The 20,346-nt window shown below is 49.2% G+C and overlaps 2 protein-coding genes across 4 annotated transcripts in view; one reads left to right on the top strand and one right to left on the bottom strand.

Moving 5' to 3' along the window:
* Positions 1-5,426, bottom strand: part of SPINT2 (serine peptidase inhibitor, Kunitz type 2) — a 28,485-nt gene extending 23,059 nt beyond the window's left edge. Inside the window, exon 1 of one of the 2 annotated variants that reach the window (XM_037030742.1) lies at positions 4,926-5,426. In XM_037030742.1, the coding sequence (XP_036886637.1) occupies positions 4,926-5,031 (106 nt within the window). In that variant the 5' untranslated portion in view covers positions 5,032-5,426. The remainder of the gene's footprint in view (positions 1-4,925) is intronic. The other variant, XM_037030743.1, reaches the window with a different exon arrangement.
* Positions 5,427-14,364: 8,938 nt separating this feature from the next.
* Positions 14,365-18,593, top strand: PPP1R14A (protein phosphatase 1 regulatory inhibitor subunit 14A). Of its 2 annotated transcripts, XM_037030794.1 has the most exons (5): positions 14,369-14,477; positions 14,753-14,926; positions 16,831-16,911; positions 17,432-17,464; positions 18,359-18,593. In XM_037030794.1, exons 1-5 carry the CDS (start codon positions 14,451-14,453, stop codon positions 18,485-18,487), a joined length of 444 nt encoding a protein of 147 aa, XP_036886689.1. In that variant the 5' UTR covers positions 14,369-14,450; the 3' UTR covers positions 18,488-18,593. The 2 variants fall into 2 exon arrangements, with proteins under 2 accessions (XP_036886690.1, XP_036886689.1); XM_037030795.1 differs by lacking the exon at positions 14,753-14,926 and having other exon boundaries at positions 14,365-14,651.
* The last annotated feature ends 1,753 nt before the right edge of the window (positions 18,594-20,346 follow it).

Below are 20,346 nucleotides of genomic sequence, written 5' to 3' on the forward strand. Positions count from 1 at the left end.
AGCGGCTGGCACGGCGGACGAGAACACCAGAAGGTGCTGTAATACTTTGGAGAACCCCAGGTGACGACCAACACCAACTGCACTTTGGCTCGTATCTGTCACTGTCTTTGACCACCTAGTTCACAACTATCCATGGGAGAGAGGAGGAGAAAAACGTACTGAGTAATGACATGCTTACTGCAGACTTGCTAAAGTTGAAGTTCACCCTTTCAGTTAAAGTTCTGGGGACACTGTAATTCACCCGAGAGGTTGATGGAAATTGAAGGTTACCTCAAAGTGCAGTGGAAGCTCTCAAACGACACACTTGTCCTCAGCCTAAGTCTCAAGAACTGTGAGCCAAGTAACCACAGAAGTTGTTTTTTTAAAAAAATATTTTATTTATTTATCTTTAGAGGGGAAGGAGAGAGGGAGAGAAACATCAATGTATGGTTGCCTTTTGTGCGTTCCCTGCTGGGAGTTGGCCTGCAGGGAACTGGCCTGCAACCCAGGCATGTGCCCTGACTGGGAATCGAACCATGATCCTCTGGTTCTCAGGCCCGTGCTCAATCCATTGAGGTACACCAGCCAGGGCCTGTAACCACAGAAGTTTTGATGCCCTGGGTTGAACATAGTTACTAGCAATAGGAAGTACATCTAACTGACCACTCCCTGAAGGAATTTTTGAGGTTCTACTCTGAAGAGGAATACATTCTCTCTCCTTGTACTGATCAAAATGACATATTTGGGGGCCCTCCAAATACTAGTACTTATCATCCAGGAAAGAGAAAAATTATGCACTTTTGTGGCCACCTGATGAAGAGGGGTTTTTCCCTGCCCAGTATCAATAACACACATATGTACACTTACTGTACAATTTATAAAAAGTTGATTCATCCACCTCCATTTACAAAATGGAGTGTATTCTTAAGGTGGGGTCAGAACTCAAATGGGGGCAGGTCAAGTGACTAAACAGACAGTGAAGGAGAGGAGTACCTGGCCTGTCCGGAAGGACTGATGGGCCCTAGTCCATGGGTGCTTTGTGGGAACACAGGCCTGGTGAGGGCAGGCAAAGCCGAAATGCTATTTTTTCCATTAAAAAAATTCCAAATCCTGGCCCTGGCTGGTGTAGCTCAGTGGATTGAGCACGGGCCTGCGAACCAAGGGATGGCAGTTCGATTCCCAGTCAGGGCACATGCCTGGGTTACAGGCCAGTTTCCAGCGGGGGACACACAAGAGGCAACCATACATCAATATTTCTTTCCCTCTCTCCTTCCCTTCCCCTCTAAAGATAAATGAATAAAATCTTAAAAAATTTTTTTTTAAATTCCGAATCCTAGAAAGTGTATAAGTCCCCTAAAGTCTGTTTGAGGCCTCCACGGGAATGGTCTATTCATAAGCGCAAGACGGTCCTCTCGCCTGCTTACCACGTCAGCCCCAGCCAGTTACTCTCCCACATTCCCATCATCCTGTTCTGTCACCATCTCCCTTCCCCCAACTCCTGTGGCCACTCCTACTTGTGACAGATCTTGAGCAAAATCTCTCATGTTTTCAATCACTTCCCCAAACAGTGCCACTCTCTTATCTCTAACCCAGCCCAGTCTCCTCTGAGGATATGCCTTCCCTGTGCCCTTCCAAGTGCTCCCAGGTGCTACTTCCGAACCCTTTTCCCTCCATCCTCTCCCCAAGGCCCAGCTATGAATCTTGTCATCACAGCAGACTGTGCCTACCTTGTGCATCATCTTCGGACCCAGACCAGCACAGCTCACCTCTCCGTGATTGTAGCTTCAGGCTCACTGCCTCTCTCCTGCTCCCATCACCATCACTGGTGATTTCCATATCCAGGAAGGTGATCCTGGAACTATTCTGGTCTCTTGGTTCCCAGGCCTCCATTCCTCCAGTGATCCTGTCCTCTCTGACCCTCCCTCCCATGGTCACACCTAGACCTTGTCTGAAAAACTACAGCCTCACCCTGGCTGGTGTGGCTCAATGGATTGAGCACAGGCCTGCAAACAAAAGCATCTGCAGTTGGATTCCCAGTCAGGGCACATGCCTGGGTTTTGGGCCAGGTCCCCTGTGCGGGGCACATGAGAGGTGACCACACACTGATGTTTCTCTTTTCTCTCCCTCTTTCTCCTTCCCCTCTCTCTAAAAATAAACAAAATATTTTAATAAATAACTGCAGCCTCTTCAGAACCTCAGTTTCATGTACCTCACTCAGTGCCCATTATATCCTCTTTCTAGTTCACTTCCTCCAATACCTCAATTCAACAACCCATGGGCACTGTGACCTTCCCATGGCCCTGCAGCCCCCTCAAGTCTTCATACAGATGAAATCCCTTGATCTACCACTATGATCACCCCTCCACACAAGTTCACTACACACTTCCCCCTCTGCACCCTACTCATCAGGCAGAATTCTATGCAGCTGCATGTGGCTGGAGGAACAACTCAGTGAAAAATCAAAGCCATCAGGAGAGAAAAAAAATAAAAACTGTTAAAAGCTTTCAAACAAACAACTTCAGATAAGCGAGGGCATGAGTTGACCCAGCCAGACAGGGGTACTTCTGAAAGGTCAGTGGGTCCAGCCAGCTGCAGCAGCCAGGAAGGCCACTGAGAACAGAGAAGGGCCCTGCAGCCAGACCTGGCTTTGTCAATTACTATTGTGTGACCTCAGATAAGACCTGTAACTTTATCACCACACCAGGTTATCTCAAGGATTAAATAACGCACTTGAGCTCAGAGTAAGCAATATGCGGTAGCCCCAAAGTCAGTTTTGACAAAGTCCAGGCCAGGTAACTAGAAGGTACTGTACTTCCTTATATAATTACTTCATCTACAAAAGTCCAGAAGGGCTGACAAATCCTGGTTTAGATGGCAAGAATAATGAACAAAGAATAAAGAATAACCATTCCTGCTTCTTGGTCCTCTAAAGCTGAGATTCTCCCCACTGGCTCTTGACATTAACTCATTTTTTCCTCTTTGCCTTGGCATAAAGAAATGAAGTCTTCAGAAGTTACAGCAGGTTATGACTTGGTGCACACCCATTCTGCTTCCTCTTTTCACCCAATATGCTGGCCTATACCTGTGAAGTCACCTGGCTCCTGCCTCTCTCTCCCACCTCACATCCTCCTCCAAGTCTCCCTCCTCTGCTCCAGCCTCACTGGCTCACCCTCTGAGTCTTTTCCTTGAAAACCAAGTGTGTCCCAGCCTCAGGGCCTTTGTATTCCATTACTTCCAATCGGATACTGATCCCTGAGGTCTTTGCTGCATGGCTGCCACCTCCTCAATTCTTCATTGTATTACTCAGGTGTTGTCCTCCTCAGAGACCTCCCCTGACCACCCAGCCAGTGGCCCTCACCAGGCATATTTTCAAGTACGTACTACCAAGTGCTTTTAAATTACATTTTCATTACATTTTTCTGCAGAGCATTTCATTTCTCAAAGAGGATGCTTGGCACATTTCTTCTCCGTGCCAGTATGGCCCTTTTTTACTTGGTCAAGCTTGACTGCAAACAAGGAAGAAACAAATCTGTTTCTGGTTCCCTGTGGATCTTACAAGGAGCCCTGCAGGCCAGCTTCTTTGTTCACAAGCCAGGCTCCCCACCACCCTGAGGTGGGGTGGGGGTGGGAGAGGAGCACAATTCTAGGAACACGATCTTGCTGAAGGTCAGAAAAGACCAAGAGAAGGAGCAAGCTAAGAACACAGATATTTATATATCTAGGTCACAGAGCAAGTCATAGAGAAAGCATGGCAAGAGAAGCAAACTGCTTCAAAAAATATATGTGGAATCCAAATGGTGTACTTTTGGGGGGTTAAAAGGTGGAATTTGGAAGCTGTTCCTTGTCTACTATAGTGAATAAAATTTTTGGTGATTATACTGGCGAAAAAGTGGCCCCATTATCTTGCATCACCCCGTTTGTGTACTTTGCCCCTTTCATTTACTTCTTAGTAATTTAATATTGTGACTATGGTGATGAGTGCTCTGTTTAAATGTTCACTGTCTTGGCCTCTCCCCCCAGAATATAAGCTCTGTGAATGCTGGGACCTGGCCTGTCTGAGTCACAACTGTCATCACTTGTGCCAGCACTGTGGCAGACAGAGCAGAGACTCAGTAACTGTTGCTGAACAGGGAATTTTTTTGAGAATTATTTTCAAAGCCCGCTTGCGTTTGTCTCAAGCAGTTATGGTTCCAACAACACTTGTTCAAAAAGACCTTTCAAGCCAAACTTCCTTCGAACGAAGAGGTTTAAATCCGAACTTACGCTCCACAAACCTCTTAAGAACCAATCCAATGAATTCAAGCTCAGCTCCTCAAAGCCAATACTCTTTGTATAGCAAGGTGCCCTACTCTGGCACCGGGCAAAATTTCTCCCCCCCCCCCTTTCTCTTTTCTTCTCCTTTCTGGGACTCTCACTGAAAACCACCTTGCTTCTTGGAGGCGCTCTTCTTGCAGCTGAACCAGAAAGGTTTCTCGGAAGGCTGACGTCCAACAAATAAAGAGGTGGGGGTGGGGCCTTCTTCCCTGAAGCAAAACTACCATCAAGTCACCTAAGGCAACCCTCATCCCCTTAGGCCTAGTCTCCCAGGTCTTTCCTAAGCCAGGAAACTGTCCGCGGTCAGGAAGAGGCTGGTGGTCTTCGGGTCGGCCTCCCGCCCCTTCCTGCCACTGGGAGGGGCCGTGCTACATAACTCCTTGGTCAATAAAACTTATCTCCTCTCTCATGCACAAGAAACTTTCTCAACCCTGACCCCTCCGCCTGCTCTCACTCCCAAGAACTCCCAGGGTCCCAGGCTTGGCTCCATCCCAACCCCTGAGCTTCACCAACTCTCCCCGTTCAAACTTTGCCCAGGGCCTCTGGGATCCCCAATTACTCCCCGCACTTAACGCCCCGCCTTCGGCCTCTCAGCCGTCCACTTCTCTAGGGAGAAGCGCCCGGGCCCTCACCGTAGATGTTAGGTTCTCCGTCCGCCGCCTCGGCGCCTATGAGGAGCAGGGACGCCAACAGAGCGAGGAGCGCTGGGCCCCGCCTCGGCCCACACAGCTGCGCCATGACGGGCTCTACCCGGCCGCGCAGGTGAGGCCTCTAGCCCTTGCCGTGGGGGTCTCGCGATCAGATGCGGGAAGCCCCTTGCCGCGCACGCGCACTTGAGCGCCTCGCGTTCGGATGCGGACGCGCGCAGAGGGGTCGCGCTAGCTTTCAGGCCGAAGTCGTCGGAAAGATCCTTCCTCGGACCTTTGGGGTGAGGGCTCTGATTCCTATGCGCACAATTCAGGAGAACACTCCCCGCTCTCCTCTTTGTCTCCGATAACACACAGCGACTCCCCAGCGCTCAGAACCGCGCCAGACACCGGAATATCGGGTGAAAGCTGGAACCGATGGCGGCCACCGTCTGGAAGGAGCTCCCGAAGGTTTCCCCTCTAATAGGGGGCGGAGCCCACCTGGCGAGGCGGGGCGCATTAGGCGCAGGCGCAGGAAGCAGGCACCTGCGCGGCCAACCTTTTTCCTAGAGTGCACCTGGGCCCGCCCCTGTCGCTGGAGAAGGGGGCGGAGCTTGCATAGGTGAGACCCGGTTGAAGGGGTAGGCGAAAGTACTGTGAGCCGAGGGTTCCTTCTACCCTTTCCCGTGGGTTGATGGCTGACGTTCTAGTACCTTTCCTCTTGAGGTTGGGCCTCGGGGTGGGAGCAGAGGGTACAGAAGCGCTCTCCTGGAAACCTGTGGGGGGTTTTGCCCACCTCACTACAGCCTTTCTTTGAGGAAGAGGGATTTATTTTTTCCCTAAATTCTACGTTCACTAAGCGCCTATTCGGAACGTTGCTGGAAATTTCGCGTTTACCATGTCAGACTAGTCCCTGAGTCTAGACAGGAGCAGCCTAGAGAAGTGATGACCGATGACGGAATCTTAGGGCAGAGCAATTAGGGATGTGATTAGGGATGTGACAGGGTGATGGATGATGGGAACCCAGACAAGTTCCCCACCCACTCAGTATGAAAAAAAGAGAGGGCTTTCCCCAGGATGTTACAGACTCATGAATGAACAACAGCCTCAGGCTCTACCTCCGTGAGAATTTAAGATGAAGACAAATTATTCACCAGACTCGGGTACGTGTCAGGGCAGTGAAGTACTGAAGCACAAGCGAAGTAGTCCGACCTGCACGGAAGGAAGCCCTGAGGGAGCACTTGACCGAGCTTGGGAGCGGGAGGACCTTGCAGGAAAGGAACTGAATCTCAAAAGGAGGATGAAGTGGGAGAGGCCTGGGAGTAGAGGAAAAGAGCAAAGGAGACATGTTGAGCTGGGAAGTAGGGGAGGACCCATGAGGAGGTGGTTTTGAAAATAAACGCTGACAGATACAAAGGGATAATGGACAAACATCGCAGGAATTGGGAACAGCAAAAAGGAAAAGTCCTAAGAAAGACTGCAGAGTGTTACAGGAGCCAGGCCCCACTCCTACCATTTTTTACCCTCCCTCCTGACAAAAGTAGGTTTATAGTTATGAGTACAGGAAACAGTTTATTCGTGTATTGTTATTTATTAATTTTGTATTAATAATACAAATAATTTTGTATTATTTGTATTACAACTGTGGACCTACTTTAAAAAAAGATTTTACTCACTTATTTTCAGAGAGAGGAGAAGGGAGGAAGAAAGAGAGGGAGAGAAACTTCAATGTGAGAGAGAAACGTCACACCACCAACCAGGGACCTAGCCCAAAACCNGTGTATTGTTATTTATTAATTTTGTATTAATAATACAAAATTTTGTATTATTTATTAATAATACAAATAATTTTGTATTATTTGTATTACAACTGTGGACCTACTTTAAAAAAAGATTTTACTCACTTATTTTCAGAGAGAGGAGAAGGGAGGAAGAAAGAGAGGGAGAGAAACTTCAATGTGAGAGAGAAACGTCACACCACCAACCAGGGACCTAGCCCAAAACCCAGGCATGTGCCCTGACTGGGAATAGAACCAGCAGCCTTTCAGTTCACAGGCCAGCACTCAATCCACTGAGCCATATCAGCCAGGGCAATTGTAGACCTACTTTTGCCCATCCCTGGTATGAAGAGCCTTAACTGGAGAAAATGGTGTTTATCTTAAACAATTCAAGTTTTATGGTAGTCATCCTCTTTAATCTTGCAGTGAGGTCCTGGGACTCTAGATTGAGAATCTGTAGGTGGGCCAAAGGTCTTTCCAGTACCTGAGCGCCCCACCCCTACCCTGGGCCACTAAGTCCAAGCTTGAACTGGAAGACTGAGAAGACTAGAGTAAGAGGTAAGGCTGGAGAGGAGACACAGGCCCATTCATTCATTCATCTATCCCTTCATTCAGTCCATTCATTGAGTACCCACTATGAGCCAGGTACTCCAGCATTTGTAACAATGCTGGAGAAGATACAACAGTGAACAAAGCAAAATTCCTGCCCTATTAAAATGTTGGGAACAGTGGTGAGATTAGTTTTTTTACACCTCTCTACCAGAAAATTATTTTTAATAATAATCATTATTTTATTTGTTTTTATATTTTAAAATTAACATTTGAATGTAAATAAATTTTAATTTTAGAGCTATTACTCAAATGCAATAGAATATGTCATGTATAAATGAAAATTTGCATTTACCAAATAAAAATATTATACCTTGCAGTTCGTACCCTGATCCACTGTTTTAAAATTTAAACACAAAAAACTCCAAAAGAATATGTAAAATGGCAGAATATTTTCTTCATCTTTAGGATCATAGTGCCATCACTTTAATTTCTAATCTATTGTTTAAATGCAAGAATATGTAGAATCACAGAGATTGGAGACTCATACTGTGCCTGATACAAGCCCAACTGATCCCAAATTGTTGTGAACTTATTTTCCAAATAAACCGTAAAGAGGAATCTTTATTTTTAAAAGATTTTTTTATTTTTAGAGAGAGGGGAAGGAGGTCGAGAAAGAAAAGGAAAGAAACATTGATCAGTTGCCTCTTGAAAGCACCCTGACCTGGGACCCAACCCCCAAGCCCAAGCACCTGCCCTGCTCGTGCCCTGAGGGGGAATTGAACCGAGACCTTTTTTTTTCTTCCCATTTATTTATTTATTTTTAGAGGGGAAGGGAAGGAGAGAAGAAGAGAAATATCAATGTTGGGAACTGGCCTGTAACCCAGGCATGTGCCCTGACTGGGAATCGAACCACGATCGCATGGTTTGCAGGCTCGCGCTCAATCCACTGAGCTACACCAGCCAGGGCTGAACCGAGACCTTTTGCTTTGTGAGATCATGCCCAACCAGCTGAGCCACAATGATCAGGAGTAAATCTTTAGATGTCAGAGGTTAACTCTGGCAGTTCTCTATACAGACCAACCTTGGAGATACTGCAGGTTTAGTTCCAGACCATGGCAATAAAGCAAGTGTGGAGGAAGTTGTAATCTTTTTGCTGGTGGAGAGTCTTGCCTTTAATTTGTAAAAAGCGCAACATCTGTGAGGTACAATAAAGCAAAGTGCAAAAAACAAACAAACAAACAAAAACAAGGTATGACTGTATTAATTTCCCTATAGAATATTGTGGCAGAAAGATGTCGGGCAGCCCCCTGTTCCTGGCCCATGTAACCCTCTCCCCTCAAGTGTGGGCAGCACCTGGGGCTTGATCCTAAGCAACAGAATATGGCGAGGGAAGTTCGTGATCGCATTACACTATACAAAACCCCATGTGAGTGGACTGGAGAGTTCTCCTTGCTGGCTTTGAAAGAAATACCATATTCTTGTGTGTGTGTAACGCACACTTTTTTGCCAAAAGTTTTGAGGGAAAAGTAAGGATGCACATTACACACATGGGTAGTACTAATTTTGTATTTATTTCAATGTTTTAAACTCTTATGTATGCTTATGCATTAAAAATGTAGCTCTAGAAAGCAATAACAATATCCCTATGCAAAATAATACCCTGGAATATGATCATTGGTTTTGTTCCTAAATATAAATAAATAAATAATTGGGTTAAAAAGTTAAAATGAAAGGTTTTTTTTTTCCTGAGAGTTTGGGCCCAAAATGTGGGTGTGCATTAGACATGGCAAAATATGGCAATCTCCCACATTGTGGGAGGACCTGTGGAGAAGGCCGCACAGCAAGGAACTGTAGGTGGCCTCAAAGAGCCAAGGGGCCCTGGCTGGTGTAGCTCAGTGGATTAAGCGCGGGCCTGTGAACCAGAGGATTGTGGTTCGATTCCCAGCCAGGGCACATGCCTGGGTTGCAGGCTGGTTCCCTGCAGGCCAACTCCCAGCAGGGGACACACGAAAGGCAACCATACATTGATATTTCTCTCCCTCTCTCCTTCCCCTCTGAAGATAAATAAATAAATAAAATCTTTAAAAATAAAAAAAAAAAAAGAGCCAAGAGGAACGAACCCCCATGGACAGCCGGTGGGGAAAGGAAGACCAAATATAAGTAGTTAGAAGCAGATCTTTTCTCTAGTCAAGTCCCTGATGAGGCTGCAGCCCCAGCTGACACCTGATTTGCAGATTGGTGATTCTGGAGCAGAGGGCCCAGCTAAGCTGTGGCTGAACTAATCCACAGAAACTAGGGGATGATAAGTGTGCGTAGTCACTAATTATGCAGCAACAGAAAATGAATATAAATAGAATGTTTACTAAAGGATAGAGTAATGAAAATGTAATTTGAAGCTTATCTATATATTGTTAAAACTCTATAGTAATTGTTTCATAAGTAGGCCAACAAAAGACTTTTTTCCTGGGGTAGGACAATCATTTTAGCACTGATATTGAGTAGAATTGTCAGTGCCTGGTACAGTAAAACCTTGACCAGCCCTGGCTGGGTAGTTTAGTTGGTTAGAGCATTGTCCTGATAGGCCAGGGTTTCAGGTTTGACCCCTGGTAAGATCCAGCCAGTGGGTGCATGGATGGGTGGAATGGTAGGTTGATGTTTCTCTCTCTCTCTCTCTCCCTTCCTCCCTCCTCTATTCTCTTTCTAATAAATACATATAAAATAATGAATAAATAATAAATTAAAAAATAAATGTCACCAACTTTTCATCAGTTTTATTATTATTTTCAAATTCTCTACAGACAGTACACCACCTTTTTTTTTAAGAATCACTTTTTAGCCCTGGCTGGTGTAGCTCAGTGGGTTGGGCACGGGCCTGGGAAGCAAAGGGTCACTGGTTTGATTCCCAAACTAGGGCACATGCCTGGGTTGTGGGCCAGGTCCCCAGAAGGGGTGCACGAGAGGCAACCACACATTGATGTTTCTCTCCCTCTCTTTCTTTCTTCCTTCCCCTCTCTTAAAGTAAATAAATAAAATCTTTTTTTAAAGAATTAATTTTTAAAAGATTTAAATTTATTTTTTAGAGAGGGGAAAGGAGGGAGAAAGAGAGGGAGAGAAATATTAATGTGTGATTGCCTCTCAGGCACCCCAAGGCATGTGCCTTAGACTGGGAATCGAACCAGTGACCCCTGGGGTTTGCAGGCTGGCACTCAATGCACTCAGCCACACCAGCCAGGACAGTACACCACATTTTGCCTGTGCCCAAGACGGACCACTCCTATTGCCCTCCCTTTGGGACAACATTAGTTGGAAAGCAGACGATAAGTAAAAAGAGTAAAAATAGGGTGGTTAGGGAAGACCTCACTCAACAGGTGACATCTGAGGAAGATGAAGGAGTGAGCCCTGTTGCTATTACTCTGGGGAAGAGCTTTCCTGACAGAGGGAACTGCCAGTGCAAAGCTGCTAAGAGGGGACCATGCCCGGAGCTCTTAGTGTAAACTCAGGAACTTGGCCTTCAGCCTCAGGGCAATGAAGAGCTGTGGGCAGGGTTTTTTTTAAACATATAAATATAACAGTTTTATTGAGATATAACACGCCATGTAGCTTGCCCTTTTAAAGCGTGCAATTCAATGGTGTTTACTGTATCTGTGCAACTATCACTACGACTGGTTTTAGAAAATTTCCATCATCCTCCAAAGAAACCCCATGCTGTTGGGCAGTCATTGCCCCACCCATCAATTCTCTCAGCCCCTAGCAACCTCCATCTATTTTCTGTACCTGGATCTTCCTATTCTTAACATTTTACATAAGACATACTGAGAGGTTTTCTTAGGCTCCGCTGAGAAAGAAATGCCAATCAGCCATAAAGTAGGCAATAAAGAGCTTTATTGGGGTTTGTGCACCCGGGCGAGGTCCCCCCCCCCTTTCTGCAGAGTGAGGCCGGGAGAAGTCACACCCAAGCAGGGAATGTCATATCATGGGGTTTTATTTTCGTTGGCTCCCCGTGGGAGCTGGGGATTGGTCCCCTCTGAACAAAGCAGCAATACAGCATTGGTAGTCTCTTCCTCGGACTCAGGTTACGGTGAGGATGTCCGTCTTGGCAAAGTCCAGCCGGAGCTTCCTCCTATCCCCGCCCACCCTAACACATATACAACACGTAGCCTTTTGTGTCTGGCTTCTTTCTTGTGTTTTCAAGTTTCATCCATGTTGTAGCATGTGTTCATACTTAATTTCTTTTTATTCATAAATAATGTTCCATTGTATGGTTATACCACTTTTATTTATTCATCCAGCAGTTGATGGCTGGGTTGTTTCTACCTTTTGGCTACTATGAACATTCATATACCACACATTTTTTGTGGTATTTCATTGTGGTTTTGATTTGCATTTTTCTGATAACTGATCACATTGAATATCTTTTAATGGGCGTATTGTTTTTTGCTGTTGTTAAAGATTTTAGTTATTCAGTTTTAGAGAGAGTGGGAAAGAAGTAGAAAGAGAGGGCAATAAAACATCAGTGCTAGAGAGAAACATCGACAGGGTGCCTCTCGCACGTGCCCCCACTGGGGATTGAACCCACACCCAGGCATGTGACCAGACCAGGAATCAAACTGGCGACACTTTGCTGTGCAGGACAATGGCCAACCCACTGAGCCACGCTAGTCAGGGCAATGTGCCTGTTGTCTTTTACACATTTTTCTTAGAGAAATGTCTATTCAGATCTTTTGTCCATTTTAAATTGGGTTATTGAGTCACATGACTTTATTTATTTTAGGTGCAAGTGCCCTATCAGATATATGACCTGCAATAGTTTCTTTTCACTTTCTTGATGATGTAAGAAATGTCCAAACCTAGGGAGAATTTTTATAAGGTTTTATTTCAGCCAAACTAACAACATATGCTGGGAACAAGATTTCAAATGCTCTGGAAAATAAGTTTTGCAGTTTCTTTTATGTATTCGAAAGAAATACATTTCTTTTATGTATTCCTCCCTATGTACTAGGAAGAAAAGTAAGGCGAGGTTTGGTGTGCTTAGTACTGAAAACATGGCCTTTGAGGCGGAAATGCCAGCAATCCTCAAAGAACATTCAGGGCCTTGCTTTTAGGTCCACTTAGAGAGAGTGGGCCTTTCCCTGGGAGAAGAAAGTGCCAGAATATACTTTCCAACCAGAAACATTCCTTTGCCCTGATCAGCATTTTAGAGCCCGGCCTGTGACAGAGAAAGTAAGCAGGAAAGATTAAATGAAGGCGGGAGAAAGCCAGGTGGGGATCAGATTACAGGAGAGGTTATGGATGGAGGGGTCTGCAAAGGTGAACAGGTATTAGGAGGAGGGTTCTGAAAAGAGGTATTTCAAAGGTGTATTAAGCTAGATGCACAGAAACAATGGACAAGGTTTGCATAAGGCGAAGATAAACCTTTTCCTAAAAAGTTATAGGCCTCCCCTGTTGGGTATGGCTCAGTTGGGTGTCATCCCTGCAAAGCCAAAGTTTGCCACTTTGACTCCTGGTCCGGGCACATGCGTGGGTTGCAGGTTTGGTCCCTGGTTGGGGTGCAACTGATCGATGTTTCTCTCTCACATCGATGTGTCTCTCCCTTTCTCTTCTCCTCTTTCTAAAAAATAAATCAATAAACAAAATCTTTTAAAAACTAAAATAAATAAAGAGTTATAACCCTGGCCAAGTGGCTCACTTGGTTAGAGCATTGTCTTAGTAAGTCAATGTTGTGAGTTTGATCCCTAGCCAAGGCACATGTAAGAATCAACTAATGGCCCTGACTGGTGTAGCTCAGTGGATTGAGCACGGGCCTGCGAACCACACGATCGCGGTTCGATTCCCAGTCAGGGCACATGCCTGGGTTGCAGGCCAGTTCCTAGTAGGGGATGCACGAGAGGCAACCATACATTGATACTTCTCTCCCTCTCTCCTTCCCTTCCCCTCTAAAGATAAATAAATAAAATCTTTTAAAAAAGAATCAACCAATGCATAAATAAGTGGAACAACAAATTGATGTTTCTCTCTCCCCCCGCCTTCCTCTTTCTGTAAAATCAATAAAATTAAAAAAAAAAAGAGTTATAAGCCTGGGCCTGACTACTCACCATGACCTGCCCAGTTAGGAATTTAATTTTAGATCACCCTGTGAGGTTACTTTCCATAAAAGACCTTTTTGTTGTTTTGTTTTTAGTCCACAGTATTATAAAAAAGCATGAGAAGCAAAAGGAAAAAAGATAAATTTGGTATCATCTGTGGATGAAAAAAAGCAACCTCACAGGGTAATCTGATTGTAAATTCCTAGCTGGGCAGGTCATTGTGAGTAGAGAGGCCCAGGCTTGTGACTTTTTAGTAAAAGGTTTATCTTGGCTTTAAGCCCTGGGCATTGTTTCTGTGCCTCAAGGTTAACACACCTTTGAAATAAACTTAATCACCCTGGAGAGAACACGTGATCTTAACCTGTGAAGTAAGGGAATTTTTTGGTTACCCTTGTCAAAATTACAACCCCGTCCTCACTCTATTTCTCTTTTTCTGCTTCGTACTTCTAAAAATCTGAATAATATACTGTACATACTTGTGCTTTCCGCCTGTCTCCACCACAAGAATGTCAACGCCGCCGTGAGGGCTGGGCTTTTTTGTTGTCGTTGTTCCCTACTGTTCTATCCCCAGTGCCTAGGACACTGCCAGTGCAGTGTTTATACAGCAGCACCCAGTGAATATTTGTAGAGTGAGTGAATAAATCGGCGGATAAGTGCAATGCACAGATGAATGAATAAATGAAACAACTAACAAATGATGTATTGAGTACCACGGGCTCGATGTTCCATGGCCAAGAAAGGTGGCATGGGGGCTCCGGATCCGCTTCTTGCAACCGCCAGAGGGCGCAGACAGGCCGGTTCTCGGAAGCTTGTCCCTGGACCCCGCCCACTGGATCCAGTCCCGTGGAGCCCCAGACACCCAGCCTGGCCTAGGGCTTCCGGACCCCGCCCATACCTGAGCCCTACCGGACAGCAGGCATCACACCCGCTCAGCAGCCAGTCCTCGCGCTGCAAGCTGGGAAACTGAGGCCCCGGGCGCCTGGGGCGGGGCCGCCCCACCCCACCCCGCGGGCCCGAGCCCCCGCCCCCGGCCGGCCCCGCCCCGCCCCCTAAGAGGTCCCCCTAGACGCGCGAGGCGAGGACGTTCTGCTCTGCGCGGGGCCCGAGGCCAGGACGCGATGGCAGCTCAGCGGCTGGGCAAGCGGGTGCTGAGCAAGCTGCAGGCTCCGTCACGGGCCCGCGGGCCGGGGGGCAGCCCAGGGGGGTTGCAAAAACGACATGCTCGTGTCACAGTCAAGTACGACCGGCGGGAGCTGCAGCGGCGGCTGGACGTGGAGAAGTGGATCGACGGGCGCTTGGAGGAGCTGTACCGCGGCAGGGTGAGACGGGGAAGGGTGCGGGGACATAGAGGAGGTCCTGGGCATCCTGTATCCTTGGGATCTTTGGTTGCTTGTGCTCNGCTCAGCGGCTGGGCAAGCGGGTGCTGAGCAAGCTGCAGGCTCCGTCGCGGGCCCGCGGGCCAGGGGGCAGCCCCGGGGGGTTGCAAAAACGACATGCTCGTGTCACAGTCAAGTACGACCGGCGGGAGCTGCAGCGGCGGCTGGACGTGGAGAAGTGGATCGACGGGCGCTTGGAGGAGCTGTACCGCGGCAGGGTGAGACGGGGAAGGGTGCGGGGACATAGAGGAGGTCCTGGGCATCCTGTATCCTTGGGATCTTTGGTTGCTTGTGCTCACTGTTGCACGTGTACACCCAGGGGTCAGGCACTCATTTAGACTCTTTTGCCCTGCCCTCCACCCTCGGTGGCGTTCTGCTTGTGGACACAGACACACGCTGGAGTCACCAGACATGTGCCCAAACATCTGAGGAGGACCATCGGGGGGTTGAGGAGGCAAAGTTGGGGAATCGGAGCAGCCCTATCTAGAGAAAGGGGGAGGGGGAGGGGATGTCTTAATGCCAAACATAGGCATGGTGACTGAGGAGATACAACCATACAGAGATGCATAGGAAAGGAAGCAGCAGCATTCACAGACGTGCACAGTGACAAGCTATAGCCACAGATACACATCACAACTACACCCACACAAAAGGACTCTAGTTATAGCTCTTCCTAGATACACAGCAGTACAAGCTATAGGACTCACAGCACAGGCTACCACAGCTACAACTAAGTGATACCATATTTCTTAAAGGCAAAACAATGACCACATGACATGTGCTGCAGCCACTGAGACCTAACACAACAGAAATGCTAGTTACACCCAGACAGAAAACAGTGTAAGCTGTAGGTACGTATGGACATACAATGGCAGAAACTACGGCTCCCCAGGCACACAGGGTATAACCTGTAGCCTCAGATGTTGACATGTCGGCTACAGACAGACAGACACATTTCACTGGAGTCTCTGATTAAAGGCATTCTTGTTATACAACACACACAATGCCGTGGAATATAGTCCCGGGTCACAGCAGTGCACAGACACATAAGCAGAAATCCTGAGCACATGTGAAGGCGGTAGAAGCTATGGCCCCTCAGAGTGACATGGGGTCTGTCTGTTTTCAGACACACGTGGGTCCATGCAGGGGGACAGACAAGTCCGGCTGCTAGTGGTAGGTGGCATCCTGTGAGACCACCCTCTGGCATTGGCACGATGGCTGCCTGTAACACCTGAGGATGAGCAAAACACAGTGAAGCCTGAACCACACACCTCACACACGCAGGACCGCAGGCCCCTGAGCAGGCCATGCACGTGATGCCACATACCTCTGCGTCCTCATGCTGGCCCGGGCCCGTGGCACAGAGACACCCGCTAACAGACGCTCCATACCTTTGCTGAATACGGGCCACCCAGGCCTGAAGGCTGCACTAAAGTTAGCAAAACTTTGGCTGGGGGAGGAAGGAATCTGGAGTCTCTTGAGAGCTCTTGCTCAGACAGCTGGGCTCCGTCCTCTGCATGGATACTGAGCCAGCCTGGGTGGCTCTCTGGCCTGAGAGGCCATACTAGGAACCCACTTCTTACTCACTGAAAGGCGAGCTCGTGGCTCATCCCACCCACTTTGGGGGGCCTTGGTGGTCATCTCCTCATCTCCGTGGACACAAGGGGTGTGCTTTGTCCCCCTGTGCTCCTTCCTGTCTCCTGGGGCAAGGGGCCAATCCTAGCAGGCTCTGGCCCATTGCTCCCCTCCTTTGTACCTAGCTCTTAGACTTTTCCTTGAAAGGGCAGAGCCAGCCCCTCTGCAGAATCCCAGAATCTCACATTCCAAAACTCGACCAGGCCTGTTCGCCGCTGTGGGAACTGGGGCCAAGCAGAGAGACCCGTGCCAGCCCTGAGGTCCCTAGGGCGCAGGCATTCCAGTTGGTATAGGCCCTGGGCCTCTGTCAAGCCATCTGTCACTCCTCCCCCCGACACCCAGATGTCCCGCTGGCGGTGCTGTCCCTGACTGCCACATTATCGCTCCAGAACCCGCCAGCTGGGCCCTGGGGCCACGGGGCTCCTGCACAGCTCCTCGTGGGAGGGAGGGGAAAGGGCCCCTGACCAGCGCTCCCTCCCCGCCTTAGGAGGCAGACATGCCTGATGAAGTCAACATTGATGAGTTGTTGGAATTAGAGAGCGAAGAGGACAGAAGCCATAAAATCCAGGTAGGTGGGAGGGAAAGCTGCCCCCAGTCCTTCACCTTGCCCCTCCCTAAGGGTCCTGGCGATGGTTTATTGGGCACCTACCGAGTGCCAGGGACTATTTCAGTTGCTTTACACTCATTACCTTATGTAATCCTCACAAAACCCTATGAAGTAGGCGCTAGTCTCTGTTTTCCAGATAAGGAACAGGAGCATCTGAGAGATGCAGTCACTTGCCTGGGGTCACACAGCTCGGAAGGGACAGAGCTGGGAGTCAAAGCCTGGCAGTCTGGCTTCCAGGGCCTGTGCTCTCCTAGGGGCCAGAAATTCCGTGTGACCTTCTTGCCTGCTCTGGACCTAGAGTTTCTTGACTCAGCCTGGCCCCCAGTTATTTCATGGGGCCCTCAGACGTGTTCCTCCCTTGAAGCCAGGTGGGAAGTCCACCTTGGAGTCTGACTTCACCGTCTTGCTGCTTGAGGCTTTGTTGGTGAGGGAAGGGGCTTGAGGGGTGTTGTCAATCATTTACTATTTACCTTTTTTTTAGGAGCTCCTGAAATCTTGCACCAACCCCACAGACGTGAGTGCTTTCCCCTTACAGGCCCTGTCCTGGCCCCTGCGCTCTGATGGGGGAGGGTCTCTGGGGGGCAGGGGAAAGCTGGCCGGGCCCAGGACCTGCAGAAGGAGCTCTGGGGAGCCCTTTTCTCTCTCCAGTGGTGCCTTTTATCTTCCTCCCTCCTGGTCTCCTCTCTCCCCATCTGCCGCTGGGCCTCCATTATCTCCTCCCCGCTGAGACTCTGGCCCATCTGTCTCCTGTTTCTGCCTCTGCTGCGTTCTCTCTCCCCTGTGGCTGCCGCCTTCGCCCTGGGGCTCTTTTCCCTGCCTCTGGGGGCCCCCCCCACCCTTCCAGGCCCTGAAGCTGAGCAGGCCCAACCCCTCCCACTTCCTTCCCTGCTTTAAAAGGGAAAAATATTCATGTTTCTCTAACTAGCTCTGGGCTGCCTAAGGGACAAACGTCATTGTGTGTCTGTCTGCCCTGGAGGCTCAGGCCTCTGTCCCTGGGGACCCGCCTGGTGATCTCTGGGTCTGGAGACCTGTTAGATGTCTCTCTGTGGCTCTGTTTCTCTGTCCCTTTGTCTCCCTCTGCCTCTCTCTCTCTGCCTCTCTGTCTCTGTCTCCGTGTCCTGGTCTCTGTCCCTCTCTCTCCACCCCCTACTACCCCATCTCTCTTCCTGCCTTTGTCTCCATCTCTCTCATTCCTTCTATCTCTTTTTCCCTTTTGCTCTCTCCCATCTCTGTCTCTCTTTCTTCCCCCTCAGTCTTCTCTGTCTTTCTAGCCTCTCTCTCTCCCTAACTTCACCTTCACCCCCCTCAGTGACCAGGAGGCAGGAGAAGGGGCCCAGGTCAGAGGGGTTGGGCCGGGCAGGGGCCCCACCCCTCCCTGTGTTCTCAGCACCCTCCTCCCTGTCTTCAGGACTTCGTCCAGGAGCTGCTGGTGAAGCTACGAGGCCTCCACAAGCAACCAGGCCTCCGCCAGTCCAGCCCCTCCAGTGACCGCAGCCTGAGCCCCCTCCAGGATCGGGCCCGGACCGCGCTGCCTTGACCCTCTCTCTCTTCTGTAGCCCCGCTGTCCCCACCTCCCAGAGCCCTCCTGGCTTGTTTATAAGTAGTATTTAATGGTTCTGTAACAATAATACCAAGGGCCTCTTTTTCCTCTCCCTGGTCACTCTGGGCTTCGCCCAGCTCCACCTCCCAAATCTTCCTCTCGCCGGCTGGGCAGGCGCAGCTGGCCCAGACAGATGGAGAATCACTCCTCTGCGGCCAGAGAGCGTGAGAACAGGCCCTGCTGACGTTGCAGTCCTGGACTCACATCCTGTTCTCACCTTCTCCCCCTCCCTCCGCCCCGGCCTTGGCCCCCAGCCAGCAGGTCCCCAGTGTACTACTGGTGGCTCTCAGGTCCTATGGGAATGACAGCCTGTGGTCCTTGGGCTACAGGAGATGCACAGGACCAAATATTCCTGACATCACCACAGCATATGAACATTCATCCTTCTATGAGTTGTACTGGGCACTCACCACTGGAATTGAGCCCATGAAGCTGAGCAGAACATGGTCCCTGGCATCAGGTGCTCACACACCGGTGGGGAGAAGCACCTGCGTGCAGAGGCTTAGAGCAAAGTGCTGAATGGTCCCAGATACTTGGGACCCCCGGGAGTGGGAGGAGCCATTCACTCTTGGGGCGGTGAAAATATTTTGGAGGGCTTCCTGAGGAAAGTGATATTGAGGCCGGGCTTTGAAGCATGCATAGGAGTTTGTGTGAGTCCCCACAGCTGAGGACTCTGAACTTGTGGCTGAAGGGATTTGCGTCGATGCTGAGCCAGGGAAGATAACGAGTATTGGCTGTGCCCTCCACTGATCAATATGGGGAAGTCTCCCAGGGCTGGATCAGGAAAGTCCCTGGGCTGGGACGTGGGGGCCCTGAAGGGTCCTAGGGGAGGGACTGGGCATCAGAAGTGGGTATTTACCAAAAAACTGGAAAGTTTCGCGGTATTTTAACAGCGGGTCTAGTTGTACCAGTGGTCTCAGTTGGGTAGCCAGGAGGTGGAATGCAGCTGGGGTTGCTCCGAGGACCGGCAGGGTCAGAGAGAGGGTGTCTCCCCCACACCCTCAGCACAAAGCCTCTACTGGCTGAAGTGGGGGTCCCAGCTCCAGTTCCTACTCGGGGCTGCCCAGCAGCCTGGCCAGGATCAGGCACCCATCCTGTCCCAGGCAGTCTGTGCTTCCATCTGGCAGGAAGAGAAGGCGCCCTGAAGGAGAGGAGCATGCAGTAGTGCCCAACTTGTCCAACCCTCGTGTCGCCTTGCTGTCCCTGCACAGATGGGCCTCAGGCTTCCAGCACCCCCTTCCCTCTGCACAAAAGTGTGGCGACTGGAGACATCCCATCCCCTGGCATTTGGGCACTGAGGCCCAGCTCCCAGGACACCCCGCTAGGCCTGTAAAGTCCTGGACTTCCTCTCACAGAACCTGTTTTTGGTTCCTCATCTTCGTGGAGGCGGTAGGTGCTCAAACCCAGGCTCTAAAGTTGTGGGTGTGCCTCTCGGTTTCCTCATCAGGAAAACAGGGACTTCACAGATGAGGAAACTGAGGCCCAGATTAGTGATGTCACTTGCCAAAGTCTCATCGCTGGGAAGCGGCGCTGGACTTCAGTTTCAGGCATTATGACTCCAGAGCCCAACTACTTAATTCCTACACTACAGTGCTCCTATAAGCCATAGAAATGATATTCTTCAGTGGCAGGAAGAGGTTGACTGATTCGTACTAAAGTGTTAGTGACTTCTCACAGCGTTCTGAGAGAGCCCATCTAAAGGAAGGTACAACTTGACTCTAAGCAAGGCTACAACAAAGGGATTAGGAAGTAGCATACTGTAGTGGGTAAGCATTTGCGTTCAAATGCCATTTGCC

Source organism: Sturnira hondurensis, unplaced genomic scaffold (assembly GCF_014824575.4).
Source record: "Sturnira hondurensis isolate 20B ecotype Veracruz unplaced genomic scaffold, ASM1482457v3 Scaffold0020884, whole genome shotgun sequence".
Classification (NCBI taxonomy): domain Eukaryota; kingdom Metazoa; phylum Chordata; class Mammalia; order Chiroptera; family Phyllostomidae; genus Sturnira; species Sturnira hondurensis.

Bases quoted from the DNA above. Each gene is read 5' to 3' on its own strand.
- PPP1R14A (XM_037030795.1), top strand. From the start codon at position 14,451: ATGGCAGCTCAGCGGCTGGGCAAGCGGGTGCTGAGCAAGCTGCAGGCT. The intron at 14,652-16,830 runs GTGAGACGGGGA...TCCCCGCCTTAG, and splicing joins AGGAGCTGTACCGCGGCAGG to GAGGCAGACATGCCTGATGA. The intron at 17,465-18,358 runs GTGAGTGCTTTC...CCCTGTCTTCAG, and splicing joins CTTGCACCAACCCCACAGAC to GACTTCGTCCAGGAGCTGCT.